Raw genomic sequence first — 22,394 nt, forward strand, 5'->3', positions numbered from 1 at the left:
TCATATGACAGTTAGTGGTCCATCTGAAAATTCACCAAAACATATCTAGTGAAAAGAACTCAATCAGCTTTGTCTGACAAAGTTAATAGTCTGCAGAAGACAGTGCATTAATTTCTGATGCATTAAGTCCAAAATATAAAAATATTCGATTTGTTGTTCTCCGAAATAATCAGAAAGGTGGTTCCCTCCATAAGGTCTCGTCTTTCCTGATTACTAATCAGGAAAGTGACTTGATTACTAATCAAGTTGTAACAGGTCAGGTGGTTCCTCGAAGAACATCAGAAAATTACGAGACAGAACAATTCTGATTGAAACTTTTAATAACGAACAGAGTCAATCTCTGTTAGCTCTTGGTAATATGGACGCCATATTCATAAGTGCAGTATGCTACAAAACCCTAAATACCAGTCGGGGAGTAATTTTTTCCATGACCTTCTGGAGATGGACGATATGGAAATAACTGATGAGCTTCATACTCTGGAAGTTGTGGAAATGAAGTGAATAATGAAACAGCAGAGTGGGATGCAAGAACTTACACCTTCCCTTATATTAACATTTAATCTTTTAGTACCTCCAGAGAAAATACAAGTCGGTTACCTGTTGGTTCGAGTAAGTTTAATTTCTAACCCATGAAGATGTTTCCAATGTCAAAAGCATGGCCATACTACAACATCTTCCAACACCCAGTCGGGGAGATATATTCCAAAAATATCTAAAAACCTTAGGTATTCCTCCATTCCTTGGTGAAATGATGACTGCCAAAATGCTATTCGGAAACGACAACAGGCACTACGCAAATTTAACCGAAGGCCTACAAACGAACATCTGAATTTGTACCGTAAGGCTAGAGCGGTGTGTCGTCGGGTATTCTTAGACGCTAAGAGGAAGACATGGACGTAATATGTGGACACCATTTCACTTCCTACTCCCACAATTACTGTGTGGAAGAAGCTCTGCGCAATTTGTGGATCACGAAAACAATCTATTCTCTGATTCATTCCCAAAGAAGAACTCATTTCATCTTCGGCAGTTGCAACTATCTTGACCGATTGTTTCCGCTCAGTGTTTCTCACATCATCATACACTAATGAATTTCAGAGGTACAAGTTACAGATGGAAGTATTATCGTTAGACGCTGGTGATTCGGTCGGCGAGTTAAATGTTCCATTTTCATTCAACGAGTTGTAACATGCACTTAAAATCTTACGTGACACTTCCACTGCACCTGACAACATTTGTCTCAGTATGCTCTCACCCTTGCCTAATTCGTCACAAATATTGTGTATTTATAATGGTTTATTCTCCGCAAACAACTTCCCACCAGGTCTGGTCAGAAGCCCCTGTTGTACCAATACTTAAATCTGGTAAAGACAAAGTATACCCCTCAAGCTACCGTCCTACCTCCTTGACAAGCGTTTTTTGCAAAGAAATGGAGAGAATGGTAAACCGCAGTCTTACATGGTACTTAGAGAGACATGGATTTTTATCTCCAGAACAGTGTGGTTTCCGCCAAGGAAGATCTTTTATTGACCATTTAGTGTCACTGGAAGCAGCTATTCAAAACGCTTTCCTACTTCGGCAGCGCCTCGTCCTATTTTCTTTGATATCAGGAGAGCATACGACACGGCCTGGTGACGTGATATTCTAAACACCCTTAAAGAATGGGGAGTCATGAGCAATATGTTTGCTTTTATTAGGCGTTTCTTAAATGACCGAAGTTTCCGCGTTCGTGTTGGAGATTCTTTATCAGATGGAGCGCCTCAGGAAATGTATTAAGAATCATCCTGTTGCCACAAACAGTATTACTAAATGTGTGCAACTAAATGTTTCATGTTCTTTGTTGATGCTTTTGCTATATATCTACCGCCTTGAAGCTTGGGCCAAAGTTACCGGCTTCACCTTTTCACCTGAGAAAACAAAATGTATAGTCTTTTCTCGCCTGCGGGACCCTTTCATTCCACAGATTTTTCGCAATGGAGAACTATTTTCTATTTCTTCTGATGTTAAGTTTTTAGATTTATTCTTCGATAGCCGTCTTATGCGGGTCAAACACATAAAACAATTAAAAACGAAATGTTCCAAACTTCTAGACATGCTGCGAGTTCTTAGCAACATCAGTTGGGGAGCCGATCGGTCATTTATGTTGCGTTTTTATTATTCCTTAGTTCGTTCCCGTTTAGATTATGGTTGTGTCGCCTACTCTTCAGCGCGTCACACCGCGCTGAAGTTGCTGTACATAATTTTTTTTTTCATCTTGCTTCAAGTGCTTTTAGATCAAGCCCTGTCACTAGCATACTTGTTAAGTGCGGTAAACCATCACTTTGGAATAGATAAGACCAATCTCTAACATCTTACTTATAAATGTTGACTCGCCTTCAATTTTTCCAAAGTACCCCTATATCCTTCATGGAGAAAATTCTATGTTGGTCCTTAAGATATACAAAAGAATCAACACCACCTATTGACTTTCAACAAATGTTTCACCATATTCTCTCCAAGACAAACCGAGACGCAATAGTATACACAGATGGATCAAAATAAAATGATACCGTTGGATGCGCATTTGTTGCTACTGGCAGAACCTGTATGTTTGGTCTACCTAATATCGTAAGTGTACTTCCTGCTGAACTGTACGCTATCGATAAAACTTTAAATATCATTAACTCATAATATTCCCATATCCTTATTTGCATGACCCGTGAAGTGCTGTCGAAGCTTTAGAAGGTTTTTATTCTAAACATCCTCTCGTTACCGAGATCTATGATATAATCGCTGAATTGAATCACTGCAACACACAAGTGAGTTTCTGCTGGATCCCTAGCCACATGGAAATTCCGGGTAATCAACATGCAGATTCCGCTGCTAAAGACGCATATAGTCAGTCAACCGTCCTTCACCGCTCGTATTACTACATTTGAATTCATTAATTGTGTAAAATGGCAAACTGACTGGACTGCTACAGTTGATAACAAACTTCGATATATGAAAGATACTGTGTTGCATGGGACTTCTCATGCAGAAAAGTTCGCCGAGGGGAAGTGGTTCTCTGCCGATTGCGGTTGGGGGATACGAGAATTACTCACGAGTTTTTGCTGTCAGGAGAAAACGCTTAATTATGCATACGATGCGACAACCACTGGACTGTGGTCCACATCCCTGTAGATTGCGTAAGTTACACGGCCTTGCGTCTAGAATATAAATTGCCCAGAAACATTCGATAAATCCTGAGCAACGATATGGAAAGTTTAGACTGGGCGTCGTTATTTCTTAAGGTCGTCCATTTATACTCAGATATTTAATTTATTGCAGTGTCTATACGCTCTTCAAGCTAACTGCCGTGGAGCAGTAGGAAGTTTTATTATTCTAATTAAGACGTAAAGTGTAATATCTGTTTGTTTATTGCAGCAAATGTGTCGTGCCCGAGCGATGATAATACCTAAGCGTTTTTGCCCAGAGAAAAAAACAAAATAAAAGTTTTATTGCACTTATTCCCGCGCTTTTAGTGTTCTGTATATATTCTACTATTATTATATTTTTTATCTACATAATCTTTGATCTTCGTTATCTTCATTATCAGGCTGGTGAGTGAACCGACTTTTAATTAATAATTATAATATTTAATAAATAATTAACATTATTTAATTAATAATAATAATTAAATAAGAAACAGTAAATAGTTAAAAATAATTACGCACTTTATACATTTTCCTTTCCAGTTTAAGTATGCACTTAAGCGAATCAACTAGTTTAGTTTCTATAAGATTTGGTGCTAGAAATAAAATTAATATTTGTCAGAGTTAAAATTATTACGTTAAAATAAATAAAATTATGGTCTTTTAACATTAAATGCAGATAAAAATAATTACATATGTTTTATTTTAAAGTTTGATTATGCACTTTATATATTTTATTTTCCAGTTAATAATAATTTCTCACTTTTCGAAGTCGAGAGATCTAACGTTCAAATACTAGTAAAAGCAGTTAGTCACTTTTATCAGAATTTGAATACTAGATCGTAGATACCAGTGTTCTTTGGTGGTTGGGTTCCAATTAACTACACATCTCAAAAATGTGACTTGAGATTATACAAGAGTACCCTTCATTTACATTCATACATCATCCTCATTTATTCTCTGATGAATGAGGATGATTCCAGAGGCTAAACAGAAAAAATCTGATGTGAACAAGTCCCTTGTACGCCTATTAAATTACATAACTTTTTTCATTTTTTTTTAATGAAGATTACGTAAAATTTTATTTTATTAATAATTTCTGTTATTTTTCTTTTCTTTTTCTTTATTGAATTATTATTCATCATAAAAGTTTTTTTTACAACGAGATGTTAATAATTATTAATAAATCGATATATTTAAATTAAAAAAATAAAGTTAAAAAAAAATATGTATATGAAGTCAGATTCGAACCAATGTGCCTATTGATCTTTGAAGATCAAAATATTTCATTAATTAAAATTTTATTTGGCTATAACTGTGGAACCAATGAAAATACGTATCACTTATGATATAACTTTGAAAAGCTCTCAATGAAGCTTTATTATTGCAGTTAAGAAAAAGTCAAAAATCCAATTTTTGGGCTTTTTTGGGCACTTTTGGTTCACTTGATTGCAATCAAAAGGAGAGATGCACAACTAGATGTTATAACAGTCCTAAATCTAAAATTTCAACATTGTACGGCTTATCGTTTTTGAGTTATGTGATATATATTTATGTGTACCTTTCATTATTCACTGCATCACAAAAGATTTCCTTTCTAATGAGTCTATTGTTTTAAAATGGGTTTTCAAAGTAGGTTGTGAGATTTTTATACTATTATTATTAACCTGCTATTATTTTACTATAACCTTTTCTATTTTTAATGATATTTGTGAAATATAACAAAATAAATACTAAAGACTGTTAAAAAATATTTTTGTATGATGTAAAACAAAACTTTGTGTGTAGGTATATATGAAAAAAAACACAAAACTCTAAGTGTGTTAGATTTGAACTGTGTCTGTTCATTGCTTTATGCTTGTAATTAATTATAATTTCAAGATTTTAAGACCATGTCAAAATTTATTTCATTTTGCGTATACATACCATATAAAGGTTGTTGTAAGTAATGTTAAAGAATTTGTGTTTATGAGAGATAGCTTTCAAACATTGACTAATCCATGATGCTATGACTATGACGACCTTTCTAGTGTTTTTAAATGAATAAATTTATTATTTTGGTTTTTAAATTATATAGACCACATTAAGAGTGAGTACATATGACCCATCACAAATAACAACAAAAAATTGTTCCACAATTTGCCAGATGATATGAAACCATAATAAAATCTAAATTACAGTATCATCACAAAACATAAAATTAATCATAAAATACAAAATAGAAGCAACTAAATACTGTAATAATAATTTACATAAAAACACATGAAATAATAGTTAACTAAATGTTTGAAGGTATTGAGTAAATAAAATAACTACAAAATAATAATTAGAAATATGTAAATGAGAATTATTTAGCACATTTTTACAAACAGAGATGCAAAATTTATATACAGACTGATTCCAAATTGCACAGAAATCTCTTGAGAGATGATTTTATAACAGAAAAAAGTTCATATAAATATAAGTCACAAAAAGGTTTGTTAGCGAGTTTTGGTTCAAGAAACATTTAGCCCTGCTTTCTGCTCCATCTGTGAAATTTAAACCGTACTAAAATACTTGAGGGGTAAATTTGATGCTTCCTTATGGTTTTTGATTTAAGAAATTGAATAAAAGTAGTCCCAGACCTCTATCTCATTTAGGTTTTAAGAAAAATGGTGTAAAACACGAAAGAATTTTGTTGGAAAATACACTTTTTTTAGGTTTGGAATAAAATAACTTTGTTAATTCACCATTAAACAAATAAAAATTTATATTTATCTTTGTAGAGAATTTAAATCTATAAATAATGTCTATTAAAATTAAACACAAATTTGAGAAGTTCAACTGAATGAAAATCAAAACACACAAACTGAATCGAAAAAGTGATAAGATTTTAAACATAACAGTTTTCATCAATGTTTGAACAACGCAATGTAAATGAAAATGATAAATAGAAAGATTCTAGGCCATAGAATAAATCATCCTGAATACTTAATCACTAAATTCATACTGTACATTTCATTGAACTAAATGTAAAATTTTATAAAAAGCTGTAGATAAAACTTATGTTGACAGTGACTGTTACAAACAATAATAAATACAAATGAAAGTAATAAAAAGTAATAAACTATGTAACAAAAAATTTTAAATAATTAAAAAATATTACTTCTGCAGATGAACTAACTACAATAAAAATAATGTGATAACAATGCCAGTAAAATAAAATAATTGATCAATTACAACGGTAATAAATTTGCTATAAGTAAAAGGTATTCTTATGAAGTTAAAAATAATAGTGTTAGCATTTAAAATGTTATTACTAGAAAAAGTGATCTCTGGTAATTAATAAACACAAAATAAGATACTTTTTTGCAAAACTGATAAAAAATACCAGTTTTTCAGAAAAATATAATTTGAAGCAAATAAAATTATTTATTAATAATCAAAATTTAGCGATTGAAAAAAAATATTCATTAATATAAAATAAAATTTAAAAAAGATAGTTTATTAAAAAATAAACTGTTTTACAGAAAAATAAAATAAAATATACTTTTATATGGTAGAAATTTACTAATACAATAGAATTCAGGTATTTCCAAGAGGCACTAACCATAATGTTCACTCATTATATTACGAAAAGTTAAAGAAAATTTCATTTGGAATTGTTTAATTTTAGTTATCTGTGAGATTCAGTTGCTTTATTAAGCATATGAAGCATAACTTCTCAACAAAATAGGGTACATTATTTTACTGCTTTATTTTAATTGAACCAGTCTTTATTTAGATGTGGCACAAGTAAAGCACCTGGCATATAAGACTTTATTCAGAGATCTTTTCTTCCAAAATATCACTATTCACTATACATCCACTACATGTGATACACAGAGTGAAGGTAAGCTATAAGTATCACTACATGTGATACTTATAGCTTAGAATGTTATCTGTATTTGTATGGGTTTGACATGCTGATGCACAACAGAATAATCATTTCAGTGATGAAGGACACTACTTCTTCCCTTAATTTCCTTATTAAGAACAGTATGAGATGCTAATTATTCTTGATGAGGGCTATTCCATTTTTAAGGATCTCTTTGTATAATGTCAGGTTGTAATAACTAATTAGTTTACAATCCTTAGATGACATTTGAAAGTGTATCTTAAATATGATTTTGATTACTGATATCTTAAGTTATACAACTTTCCAGAATATGTGAAACTATCAGGTAATAATGAGTTTAACTATCGGGGGAAGATAAGTTTTAGTTATGAAAATAATTAAACAAAAGTTATTTCCACAGAAATTGCAATGATACTAGAAGGGGTTGATTTGGTTATAAACTCATCCAAATATCTTTAATTTCCAATAACTGAAAATGAGTTATATCCATTTCAGTTCGAATGTAAGAGTGATATTAATTAAGAATTTCAATTTAACTGATCTGGATACAAACCAGAAATTCTTGGATTAGAAAACCAAGATATAGAGCCTTTGATTCAAGAATTGTGCTCTATTCCCACTTCTTGTTAATGATAATAATGTCCCAAAGATCCTGGATATAACAACCATGTAGGTTCATTTAGTACGTGAGTAGTTGCCTACGGGATCTTATATTAACAAAATTACACTAGATATCCAAAGATTTCCAGAACACTGTAAATATTAGCCAATTTTGTATAAAGCAGTCTTCTATCTCGTTAATCTCAATAACATTCAGCATGTTTCTGAAAGACGAGTTTCTGAGGGGTAGCTGTCACCCCAGAACTCTTAGTTTTTACATCTCATTAATGCTGCCCAGTATGATTTGGAAGTCGAAAGTTCCAGCGTTCAAGTTCTAGTAATGGATTTCAATACTAGATCGTGGATACCAGTGTTCTTTGATGGTTGGGTTTCAATTAATCACACATCTCAGGAATCACTGAGAGACTACACTTCATTTACACTCATACATATCATACTCATTCATTCTCTGAAGTAATACCTGAACAGTAATTTCCGGAGGCTAAACAGGAAAAAGAAAGAAAGTATGATGTAGCCAAACATGTACATAATACATCAACAAGGATCAAATTATCAGATAATATTACTATGGAGGGAAATTCAAAATTTGGTTCACATTTGGAATTAAATACTACAAAAAAAGTTTAAGAGAAATGAAAGCTACATCTGGCAGCCATAAAAAAAATTCACCAAAATTCCATACAAATATTAAAATAGCTTGCAATAAGGCAGCGCTTTTAAAGTTTTTGACATTCTTTTTTTTTTAAATCATTATTTTCATGTTTTTCATTTTTTTACATATTAAAATGGAAAATATCAAATCCTATTTTTAAAGGAAAAATCTACAATAAAAAATTTCACTTAGTATAACCAACAGCATACCAGTTTTTTCTGACATTCATTATTTTAAGAAGGATTCAGGGCATTACTGTAAATTACCCTGATTAGAGACAGCCCCTTTATGTGTTATTCATATCCTACTTGTCCCTCTCCATATTTAACCTTCATAATTTCTTCCTTGGGCAAATACCATGGAAGTTGGATCAGCTACTGAGCTAATTCCATTTTTAATATCATGTTGGTACTTTCTATTAGCTAATAGAGCCCTTCATTAGAAATCAATACAATAGCAATCCTTTGTGCTTTTGGAAGTGTCCAACGATTGTTTCCTACGTAGAAGTAGCAAAAACAAACTTCAGCTATAATAAAATAATCTAATGACAAAAAGTATTATAATACAATTAGTATTATCAGTATTTCACAAAATTTATACATGTACAAACAAACCTTGAATTTGGAACTAGCCAATCAATTGATATGATTTGCTTCTGAATCAAATGATATTCGGTTTAATTCCCAACAAGTACAAGCATATTTTCTCCTATCATTCATTAATTTCATCATCCTCATTAAAATGCAGACAAAAGTATGTTCAAGGTTATAAAAAAAAAAAATAACAATTTATTAAATATCTGTGTATAAATTAATATTGTACCAGAAGAAATATGCATCAATTAAATATACATACACGTATATTACTATTCAAAACAATTAAAAAAGTATTTTTAACTAATTTAATGTTAACTAAGAAATAAAAAATAGTTGTAATATAATTATAATGGTATAATTTTTAATAAGGCTACTTAATTAGTAATTAAACAAATAAACACTCAAGAGTTAGGAATGAATAAATAAAAAAGTGACAAAATTTAACAACAAATAAATTACAGATATACTGGTAGATGTAATACAATGATATTATGTTGCATTAGTATTAATAAAATAAATATCAATACAATTAAAACCCACTGCAATTAAGAAAATTATTTCAAAATAATAAAATAAATGTGTAATATTAAGTGATATAATAAAAAATCTTTTTTCTACTAAAACAAAATCATTAAAACTTAACAACCTAAATAAAATCACACTTCAAAATGGTATTAATATGCAGTAAATAAAAATGAGAGAACAACACAATAAATTATGTAATAAAGTAAATTTGTGTATGGGTGTGTGTGTGTGCGCGCGCGCGCGCGCAGAGGATGATTCAGGAGTAAAGGTAAAGTAATTTGGGAACTGATTCTAGAGCTAGAAATAAAGAAAGAGTTCATACAAACATATGTCCAAAAATGTTTTGTTATAAAGTTAAAGCTGGCGAAAAATTTCACCCAGTAATGTGAGATCATATTGAAATTTTTAAGGGGTTATATAAGGGCTAAACTACATGGTTTTTTTTTGTTTTCTGATGATTGAATAAAACAAGACACTGCCTTCAAATGTGATACATCCCAAAAACTTCTTTTCAGGGATGTTGGACAGGATTATTAGGATGCTGATTGTTGGATATGAATAGTAGTGATGTATTTTCATCTGATGCTTTTCTATCATATGGAACCCTTTGCCCATGGACATGTAACTAGTCAGAATATCGAACATTTTTCCAGTCTTCTTTGGTCCAGTTAGTATGTATTTTGGTCCACAAGAGAGTTTTTTCCACATTGCTGATGTTAAAAGCTGCTATTTAGCTGGTCAACGAGCTTTCTGTCCAGCTGCAAAAAGTCAGCATCTATGACTTGCGCGTAAATCTATTCCACAGCCCGCTAATTCTTGAATTAAGTCTACAACAGATAATTTTGGATTAAATTTACTTTTTCTCACTAATAACTGATCCTGTGTTGGAATAGTTTTCCTTTTACAGCCATATTTTGCTTTTCCTTTGAGGTAAACAGGAACCAGTTTCATTAAATTGTTTTAAAATAGCATTCACTGTCCCTAGTTCAACACCACACTCAGAAGCTATTTGTCATTGTGTCATACTGGTATGCTTGGAAAGAGAAACAATTTTTGAATGCTTTCTTAAAGTTAGGCCCATTATTATTTATTCAAGACACACAGAACAAAGAATATGAAAACATGATTTTGTAATAATAAATGAAATGAACTTTCACAAACCACTATTTGTAACATGAAAATTGCTAAATTAAGGAATAACTTCATATTACACAGACAACTTAAAGAATGAATGTGGTCAAATACTGCAGCCACAACATAAAAATAAACAGAAATTCCCTGTGTTCAGATGAATATGCATGTTACTGTACTTTATACATCATACTAGATAATAATGACAAACTAGCTGTTTACTGAATTAAATTAGTTTAATGAATCTGATTAGTACAAGAACTTGTTCTAAACAGACTCCCTACACCATATTTTGTACTTGATGACTTTCATTTCCATTCCATCATCTCTAATTTAATTATTTATTACACAATGTTTATTTTTATTTTCAGAAATACTTTATATTAATAAATTATATTAGATGGTAGTTGATTTTTATTTTTTAATGAAAATACTTCAAAGTAATGTATTAAAACTATTCCATTATACATAATGTCATCATCATATCTGCCCTTTCCATCTTGTCCATCCATCATTCTTTCAGCTAATCTTTCAATTTCTTTATAGCTCCCATTTGCTTTTAAAGTTTATAACATTTAAAATTATTTTCAGCCTGTCTTTAAATCTTTTATTAATCTTTTTAACAATTCTTTAATCGACCTTTCACCTCTCATGACATGTGTAATATTGTATCATATACATACTTTTACTTGTATTAACGATATATCAAACACCATTAACTTAACTTGTACTCCCAATTCATTGGTAAAAAACAGAAGAGAATGGAACTTAAAATTGCTTGTAGGATGTCTCCACTCAACTTTATTGTGTTTCTAAAGCAACTTATCTACATTTTGTTTATGCACATCATTATAGCTTATTCTTTTAAGTGCAAAAATCTAACACTTACAATCAGTTTGTGTTAGTTCATTTAATAAGTTTTTTAAATTTAGTGCACCAGTAGTTTTATTTTGTTCATATATTTTGATATCTTGGTTTCTGTGATTGTGTAAAATTTGTTCTTGTGGTTAATATCTTTGTTGGTGTTTTGAAAACTTGAGCAGTGTTTATGTTCTTGAAGATCATATAGTATATATACTCTTATTACACAACTCCTCTAAAAGGAGTGTATTTGTGTTTATATGTATGTATGAATGTATGTTTGTTCCACTATAGCAGCTCAACGGCCAAACAGATTTAGATGTATGACCCCGCGTTAGAAATTCTTATGTTACAGGGACTGTAACGTAAGTGTCATAGGCTATATAAATATGTACATATGTATGTTTAACTGTAACTACAAGGCCAAAAAAAAAATCAAATACACAATTCTAAATGGATAATCCATAGTATTTTCAGTATCAATTTATCTGTGTCGAGAATAGTTGTAAATTTCTTAACCATGGTTTCCACTGATAATTTTTATAATAGAATAAAAAATAATTAAAAATTTTATATCCACCTTACCAGTAAAAAAGATGTTTTCTTGAGATCTTTTGATTTATTTCAAACTATCATCAGGAGATGAAAATAATATGTCAAAAATTAAAATAATTACACAGTAATGACTGTTTGAATTTCAAAAGTATACTTCTGACACGATTGAGTATACTTTTGGCATTCAAACAGTCGTGACTGTAATTATTTAATTTTTGATTTATATAATTTTTATCTCCTGATGATGATTTGAAATAAACTGAAAGATCTTGAGAAAACACATATTTTTTGCTGGTAAGGTAGATATAAAATTTTTAATTATTTTTTATTCTATTAAAAATAGTTTTGTTTTAAGATCTGAACGAATGAATTATGGTAATAAAATTTATTAATTTATTTTGGATTTTACTTTTATGTTTTGAAAAATGTTTCAGATAATTGTAGTTTATTTGAGAGATTTATTTGGGTAAAAATTAAAAATCACCTGCTTTTAGAACTCATTTTGAAAGCCTTTTCAGGGCAATTATAATTGATGAAGTCCATACATAATTGTTTTAAATTTTGAAGTATTATTTATGTTTATGTTATGTATGTATATGTATCTGTTGAATCTCAGATTACAACATATTATACGCTTCCATTTTCTATGTTTTTTAGGAAGTCACAATATTTCCACAATTACAACACATAGGGATAAGGAAAATATTTATTGGCTTTATTACAAATTTAGAGTTGTAAACAAAATACTAAAGTGAAATTATTTCAGAGCTAATTATCAGCAGAGTATCTCTCCATTGGAGTATCTGTTAACATTGTTAGTTAATGGCATGTCTTAAAATGGTTAGGAAACCTCTTGAGTATGTGATTAAATAATAATACATCTGTTCATTTTGTACATTATTTTTGTCAAATCTAGTGAATCAGCAGTTTTGATTTTTTCAAATATGTTGAGATTTTAACTTTTATAGGACATGTAAAATTTGTATGTTGGTTAATGTCTTTGTATGTGTGACATATTTCTATGAGATAATAAGCAGAATTTAAATATTGGTGTTAGTACTGCTTGTTTGAGTTTCTTGAATCTATATGTGAATGTGATAATAATCTGTGCAATGCATTATTAATGCATGAGTGCAATTAAGTGCCAATTCAAAAATCAAATTTTGCCATTCAGTCATGTCTGACCTTTGGCAATTCCATAGAATGGAATTTTCTTAACAAGTTTTACAGGTGGTTTGCCACTGCCTTCCCATATGGTTCATTGAAACCCTACCATGACAGAACACCAGTATCTACAGTCTAGTATTCAAATCCATGTAAAAGCAATTTCCTTTACAAGGTCTCGAACATTAGAACTCTCAACTTCAAAAATCAGCTGATTTTGCAATGACAAGTTTAACCACTAGACTAACCCAGCAGGTTAAGTACCAATTATTCCATTTTAACATGTAACTATTGAGCTGCTATGTTTGTGTCAGAGTATGATTTATTAGTTTACTGTACAATTTTGTTTAATGTTCGAAACATTGCATTTAATCATCTTTCTTGAAAGTGCTGACAATTATGATTTTGATCTGTATTTTATATAATCGGTAAATATCCAACTCCTTAATATATGTTATCAAATTGTAGTCATTGACTGAGAAAGATAAATTATTAGACGATGTATCAGCTGCTGTATTGGGCATAAGAAAGCTGCTAATGTATTGCATAGTGTGGCTAGATATACTGGGCACTAAACATGTCAGTTGTACTGTTACAAGACACCCACATTTTTCAGTATATTTCAAATTTGAAAGCTGTGCTTGTTACCTATTTCAGATATTTTTAAAACAAAACACAATTCACACAGTATTGAGTACATAGTAAAAAACATCTCGCACAGTTGAACAAAATCAAATTTAAAAACTTCCTTTGTGATAAATATTATCTAAACAATGAACAGATACAACAGCAATAGAGTATTTTATTTCATTTTATACTCAGAATTTTCCAAACCTTTACAAGATGGATGACATTAACAATAATGTAACCAGAAACTCCATTGTGGAAGAAATCTATAATTAGCTAGCTCTAAACACCTTTTAGAAGAAAAAATTACATTAATCTGAAAGTAAATTGTATAATACCAAATAACTTTAAACTGTTATTAGATATAATTATGGTCTAATTATCAGTTCATTCATAATATTTACTACTATATATGCATCTAGATGAAGTGGATATAAATGATTATATTAAATCAGTAGATATCCTAGCCCAAGGATTAAAAAAAGGAACTAACCGTTTGCCTAAATGGTTCATAACCTATAATCATAATGTATTCTGTAATTGTATGGAATCTGGAAATAGTAATGAATACAGAGGATTTTTTAAAATTGATTTACACAATTTATGTTAGTGAGAAGGAATGCCTTTTTATATTACTGAACATATTATCAATCTTTCACAAACACAAATTTAAATTTTCATTTAAATTTAATTCACTAAAATACTTGTTTGTATATGCTTGTATTCAAGTATTCTTCAAAAAAGTATTATGTTTTTCTTTTAACTATTAATATTTTATATATTTATCATTATAATATTTATTAATTGCAATAGTTAATGTCACAGCATTTTTTCATCCAAAAGTTGTTCACCAAATAATAACTGTTGTTCATTACAAATATAATGAAATAAGATATAAAATTGTGACAAAGAAAAATAATAGGATTGTTTTTTATTATTATTATTTATTTTAAACAAGAAAATTTTAAATTCAATACATAAAATAATATGATTCGTTGATCATCTATTGCTTTTTTAATCCCAAGTTCCAGAATTACATAACTTAACTTCTTTTTTCCTTGTTTAGCCTCAACGAATCACCATCAGGTATTATTTCTGAGGATGATATGTATGAGTGTAAGTGAAGTGTAGTATTGTACAGTCTCAGTCGACCATTTCTAAGATGTGTGACTAATTAAAACCTAACCACCAAAGAACACCAGTAATCATAATCTAGAATTGAAATCTGTATAAATGTAACTGCCTTTATTAGGATTTGAACGTTGGAACTCTCGACTTTGAAATCAGATGATTTGTGAAGACACGTTCACCACTAGACCAATCTGGTGAATTGAGAAATACATAACTGCATAAATTTTAAATAACTTAAAGTTTTTTGAACTGCTTATAATTTTCTGTTTTTAAATGTTTCAGAAGTAGTTTTTTTAAATCGTTCAATTTCTGTTTATAATAATTTTAATTAATTTGTATTCAACAATGTCAGTGAATAAATAAGGAAAAAATATTATATTTAAAATTTAAAAAAACAGTCATATACAGATAATACTGTATGGTGCTACTATTATCTCAATTCTGAATTCTCATTAGGTAATCTGTTTTCTTGATATGTCTTCCTGCTCGTAAAAAGTTTACCAAATCCAACTTAAAAGGAAAACCAAGAAATATAATATGCAAAGAAAAAGGTTTACCTTCTTAATATACACCCAGAATTTGCCAGTGATGGGTGAACTATGTGACTGATTCACATCAATGCTAGAACTGTGTCATGTTGTTGAACCTGTAGATTTTCAAACAGGTTTTCCATTTGATTTATACTAACCTGACTTGTTATAATTATATCTTCATATATCCTATTGATTTGTTGATAGCATTGTTCCTTCTTAAAGAGTAGCCTGTAAGCTAATTTTATCTTATTGGAGAATTAAATATTTAGGTTATCATTTATGAGATATTTGCAAAGAAACTAAAAAAAAATTCTTACCAGTACTCCCTGATTTTTCTACAACTGAGCTCTTAAAAAAAGAAACCTTAATAAATAAAATTTTAAATCCATCAAGAGAAATAGATTATTCATTTAATTAAATTTTTCTAGTAAAAGGGTTAGCTGTTATTGCAATATTTGTGGAATTTATTTTCAGGCAGAAATTTAGAAAAAACTTTCTATCTGGAATTCCTAAACTTGCTAACCTGAATATTTTAGGTTCCTCTAAAGTAAAAATTTTTTGAAAATCCGAATGAAGTTTCACAAATTTTGTTTCTTTCAATTTTCTGCCATGATTATTTCTAACAGTCATAATTCATATTTTACCATTATCAAATCAATAATTAGATGATTTGTAAAATAAATACGAGACTGGCTCAACACAAATCACTTGATGTAGTTCGGTGATCTAAACTCAACTGTTTTGAAATTCTGCATGATCCATACTCAAATCCAATTACAAATATAGCAATCATTTTGTAAGGCCTAAAAATCCACTGTTACCTTCATCAGTTAACTGATTATTAGGACCCAGTTAATAAATCCCCTTTTCAGAAAAAGGTAAGTTCATTACAAACATTCTTATCATTATTGCAATGATAATGAACACATCCTGATTAAAATAAAACAAAATGACAATTATACACCATTTTAATCACATCAAAAATTTATTGATTCATATAATATTCTAGAAATCTCCAGATATCTAGAACAGGTTTCTTGATTCAGATCGTGAACAGATCAAAGGGCTGTTCCCTTGTACAGAGTGGCACACGATAAGATCCAACATTTGTTTTGGCAATAACTGTTTAGGTTATTAATTATTATTGTTTTATGTTGGCAATAGTGACAGCAGTTCATGAATATTAGTTTCTTCTCTTTCCAAGTGAGCTGTTTGTTATCGTTCCAACATGGCTGACTGTTGAACAGTGCATAAAGACTACATTGGTTTTTAATGAAACAAAATGTATGAAGCTTACACAAAGACAGTTTTGTGCACATTTTCAAACTCGATGGTCATTTAAAACAATATGTAAACTTTATGAAAAATTTAATAGTGATGGTTCAGTATTAGAGAGTAAGCGTGAATCGCCTACCAATATTTGTTCCACAAAATTTCAAAACAGTTAGAGTAGTGTTGCTGAGGAGCCCAGGTAAATCAACAAGGGAAGCAGCAGCACAACTTGGGATTTCTAGGCAATCTGTGCAGCAGATTTTAAAACTGATTTGCACTTGTATCTGTACAAAATAAGAGTGTTGCTGAAATTAACGGTTCACAACAAACATCAGAGAATGGCATTCTCTGACTGAACCAAGAAATATTGTTGAACAATGTGTGGTTTTCAGATGAGACATATTTTCACCTAGAGGGGGGTTGTTAATAAAAAAATGTGTGTCACGCTCCAAGAATTACAGTACAGGCCACTATCTCAAGTCATGGAGTAATAGGGCGATTCTTTTTTGAACAAACAGTGAACAGTGAACATTACTTAAACATGCTATGTAACAGTTTTGTTCCTCAACTTCTAGTAAAGAGGTTTCAATTAGAAAATGAGTGGTTCATGTAGGTTGGAGCCTGACCCCAACTACAGCTAATGTAGTTTTAGACTTTCCGCATGAAACTTTTAATGCAAATGTCATTTCAAACTGATTTCCTAATCGTTTTGTGTGTGGACAGAAATGGCCCCCATATGGCTGTGAATCCTGATTCTGTGTGATTATTTTCTCTGAGGATTTCTGAAGGAAAGGATTTTCCCTAAATATTCTCGTACAGTGATGGAACTGTGAGTGCTGATCATTGATATGTGCAATGAGATGATAACTGAGGATATGTGTTGTCGAGCTTTTCTGTATTATGATTCAAATAAATATTTTTTAACAAAACAGAACATTGGATCATTTTGTGTGCCACTCTGTACATGCAGTGAATATCACTGGATGTTTGTTATCAGTGGATCAAGGACACATGTTTACTGCAACTCATCAGCAGAGAGGTGGACAGATTGTTGAGGGTTATCAGTCTTCTCAACTGGCTTGACGAGACTCAAACTGTGTACCTACTGCATAGAAATATAAGCAGTAATGCTCTGTGTCAATCCAGCATAGAACCAAAAGAAAAAATAAGGAATCATATAAAAGAAATTAATATTTTTTTCTTTCATAATAAATATTTTATTAACTTTAAAATAAGCATTTTTATATCATAAATAAAGAATAATTTAAATTACAATTACAAGGTAAGGAAAAACCCAGTCCTGGATTGTCCAAGGATGTGGTTTTTTCCATATAGAAGTTTATTTTTTTATAAATTTAATACGATGCTTGATTCTGATTTATCTCTTTTTTCTTTTATTATTAATCAGATATTTATTTTTCAAAGAAATCAAATGACATTAATTTGTGTTTGGAAATTTTAATTATGTAAACCTAATTTGAATTTTATACTCTATCCCACTTGTATGGTTGTAACTTACTATATTTTGTCAAAGGCTTAATGTATTTGTATATATGCAATTCACTCATTACAAAGTTGTAATTTGTTTATTACTTGAATCATTAACTTATTACTACTGAATAAGGAAAATAATAGCCACCAATGAACATGCATCATGCATTTACTGCAACATGAATAATGTACCGATAAAAAATTATTATTGGCAGCATAAAATATCCTATCCTTGTAAAAATAATTTAAATACAAACATCAAAACATAAAAATTATAATAATAAAACTATCATCGACAACAAAAAGAATTTTATAAATATATAAAAACATACCTGTTGATGGCCAGCAGCAAATATCGTTAGATTGCCAAGCCTGTATAATATATTGACATTCTGCCAAACGTTGTTAAGGAAGTTAGCATTAACACGTGAATCATAATGTCTTGTTGTCGGATGATATAATGTGACAGAAAAAACTAAACCTTCAGGATAAACTTCTAATGATATTGTATAATTTAAACTACGTTGTAAAAATAATTGACCACCGACACACGTTTTAAAACTAAGTCCAATATGTCTATATAATGATAATGGTGTTAATAATCTAATGTAAGATGTTTTATTAAAAAATCCTTCACGATGATTTGTTTGTGAAATTGCAGTCGATGATGTCGTTGGGATTGTCAAAAATATCACTAATGTTATGAGGCACGATATGGCTGTAACAAAAAAAAAATGTATTATAAATATATGTATATATATATACAGTAATACATATTATGCATAGTTTAAAATAAAATACAAAGTAAAAGGGAAAAAATTATTTCCTACACTCATTTTTTTAAATTAATAAAACTGAAAATTATAAAGTAGATTGAAAGAAACAAAACTGGTAGAAAAAACAGATGTCTGTTAATAGACTGATTAACATATTTATGTTATTAATTTAAATACTTACATAAGACAATTTTTAGCAATTTTGTGACTGCTGATTAACACCAGCTAAGCCCTAATAAAAAATCATTTTAATATTTTTCTTAAACAATCATATTTCTTAACAACAGAATTTCTTATTAGAGTTCTGAATAATTTTTTCTCCTCACTTTTAGACTGCATTAATCCGATATAATTACAATAATTCCAAACAATATTTCTATGACAGAATTCAGAAAAATTATTTTGTGGCTAAATTAGATATTTAATTAAAACTATAAATCAGCAAAATAACTTTTTTTTAATAACTCAAACATGAATATTTTTATTTTAACAAAAAAGATGAAACAACAGATGAAAAAATTTCAGAACCATCTGGATAACTTGTGCTGAATGGTAATCAAATTAAGGACTCAATAAGAATATGGTAGGTAACCTTTCAACCTTTCAAAGTCCCAGTTCACAATCCTGATAATGTTGGTAACTCTCATTTGCTACAAAATTTTCATAACATATCTCTCTATGTGCAAGTTTTAATCTGTAATAAACACTTGAAGATATTTTTTTTTCAGAATTTAATCCCATAGTTTTGTTATTGCAATACTATCATTGGAAATCTACCAGTTGGTTAATGAATTGAGCTCAAAATATTTATAATTTCAAATTCTTAAAGATTTAAGAATATAAACCAATCTAAGCAAATATCTGTTTGGTTATTTGAGAGGTTGGGCAACTTGTGGTAAGATTTCATCAAAAACAAGCACTCTCTCAGCCTCTTATGGGTATGTTAATTCACCATAAGGATTGAATTATTTAAAAGCTATAAGGATTGAATTAAAAGCTATCGTTTTATTTATTTCACATTTTTAACTTATTTTTTTATGTCTTTGTAAATGTAGTAATAGTTCAAATGGCAGTACCAGTGAGTGGGAAAGCCGATTAAAAATGAAAAATAAAGATTTTTTATTTTAATTTTTTTAAAATTTTGTTGTTTGTTTAAACTTTTAATAATATTACAATAAAGATTCATTGTAATTCACCCCCACCACCAAAAAAGAAATCTTCTATAACTTTTTACTGCCAGTAAATGTAATCTATGTAACTTTTTATTGGCTGTACATTTGTCAGTGGAATTCTTTTAAGTCTCTTCCATTTAACATAGTAAACAGAAAAAAAATTCTTTAGGGAGGTGATTTTGAAGTTGGTGGAGACGAAAATAAAAAACATTGATTTTTTGAATATTTAAACTTTCTTTATGTATATTTCCACTACATAAGAAATTAAGAATGCCAATGCAAGCTGAAGTTGTTGTCGGCTCTTTTTCTTTTTATTTTAAATTCTCCATTTCTGCAAAATGTTTTTTTTTTAACTTACTAAGGTTGGATTTTATAATGAAAAATCTGATGTGGACACCATATGACGTATGCCTATTACAAATCTTTAGCTGCACTTCTTTAAAATTATTTCATTTGACAGTGAGATACGATCCTCCAATTCTTTAGTAAAGTGGACAGTTACAAAACTGCTAAAGTATAGGTTTTTATTAACATCAAATATTTATTAATATTTACAATTATTAATTCAACAATCTTACCTGAAATATTAGGTTAAAGTAAAAGTCTCTTTAAATAAATGTAAGTGTTATATCTATCTAATACTATGTTTTTTAAAATTATTAAGGTGCAACCATCAACAAAATGGAAATAAAAACAAAACAGAAGATTATCAAATTTTACAGCAATTTTATTATCAAGTGGACTGAAACAAATGCATAAATAAAAATAATGCGATTCTAAATTATAATTTTCAATTAATATTATTAAATAATCAGATGTTTAAAATACAGATGTTTAACAAATTTTTAAAAGTACATAAAATTTTATTTTACTAATAGCTGATGATTATTTTCTTTATTTTTTTTTTTATTACTATTATTGAATTATTATTTATTGTAAATTTTTTTTTACAATCAGATGTTAATCAATAATCAACATATTCAAGTTAAAAAAAAAAGTCGGATTCGAACCGATGTGCCTTCCCTTTGTAAGATCCAAATATTTCATTAATTAAAATTTTATTTGGCTATAACTCTGGACCCAGTGAAAATAAGTACCTCTTATGATACATCATTGAAAAACTCTCACAATTAGGGATTATAACTGTAGTTAAGAAAAAGTCAACCAAAAATCAAATGTTTTGGATTTTGGGCTTTTTTGGACACTTTTGGTTCAGTTAATTGCAATCAAAAGGGCAGGTGCACAACTAGATGTTACAACAGTCCTAAATCCAAAATTTCAACATCCTACAGCTAATCTTTTTTTAGTTATAAGACAAACGTACATACAGTGGTCACGTCGAAATTAGTCAAAATGGATTCAGGGATGGTCAAAATGGATATTTCCGTTGAAATCTGAAAACCGAAATTTTTCGCGATCACAATACTTCCTTTACTTTGTACAAGGAAGTAAAAATAGATAAATTATAGAAAATATATAAATTATAAGGAAATTTTTTTTATAAACTGCAAATAATACAACTTCCAAAATAAAAACATTTTACAAGCTTTTCAACCGAGAGTTACTATCTGGAATTACATACACGAACTTGTTCAAAGGGAAATTGCAGGTCAATTCAACAACATCTTAAATTTTAAAGGTAATAAAATACAATAAAATTAAGAAAATAGTGCATTTAAATATTCACTAATGCAACGGGATTACATGTCGTTATCTCATAAGAAAATACCTGTTAATAAAATTTATAAAAATATTATACACAAAATAAATATTTTGTTATAAAATTATTTCCTAATGATATTTTCTTTCAGATTGTTATAGTTTCTTAACCATAGTTATTATTACTATTAGTTAACAGAACCTTTTGCATCGTTCTGTTCCGTTATGTATACTACTATACTATTCGGCAACAGTAACAAGACAACAATATCAATCCGTCAACGTTTTGTTGTACCAAGAAACAGTAACCGTTATTAGAAAAGACTGAGCAAATATATATAATAGCCGAAGTCCTTTGAAATATATTAACAATGCTAATATATTGTAAATATATATATATATATATACTTGCTTTATAAATTTAAATGTTCAGGTCAGTAGAATTTTATGATGATTAAAAACGTTGAGATCATAAGCTTTTTAAAATTTTAAATTACAATAATAATAATTACGTATATTACGGACATTGCAATTCAATTAGTTATGGTAATAGAATAATAATTTTTCCTGTCAAAATG

The 22,394-nt window shown here is 29.3% G+C and overlaps 1 protein-coding gene across 2 annotated transcripts in view; it reads right to left on the minus strand.

Annotated features, from left to right (window-relative positions):
- The window catches only part of crb (cell polarity complex component crumbs), a 332,998-nt gene that overhangs the window by 134,376 nt on the left and 176,228 nt on the right, over positions 1 to 22,394 (minus strand). For both annotated transcript variants that reach the window (XM_075371826.1, XM_075371827.1), the window contains exon 2: positions 18,542 to 18,927. In XM_075371826.1, coding sequence (XP_075227941.1) covers positions 18,542 to 18,927 — 386 coding nt within the window. The remainder of the gene's footprint in view (positions 1 to 18,541; positions 18,928 to 22,394) is intronic.

This window comes from Lycorma delicatula, chromosome 7 (assembly GCF_047948215.1).
Source record: "Lycorma delicatula isolate Av1 chromosome 7, ASM4794821v1, whole genome shotgun sequence".
Classification (NCBI taxonomy): Eukaryota; Metazoa; Arthropoda; class Insecta; order Hemiptera; family Fulgoridae; genus Lycorma; species Lycorma delicatula.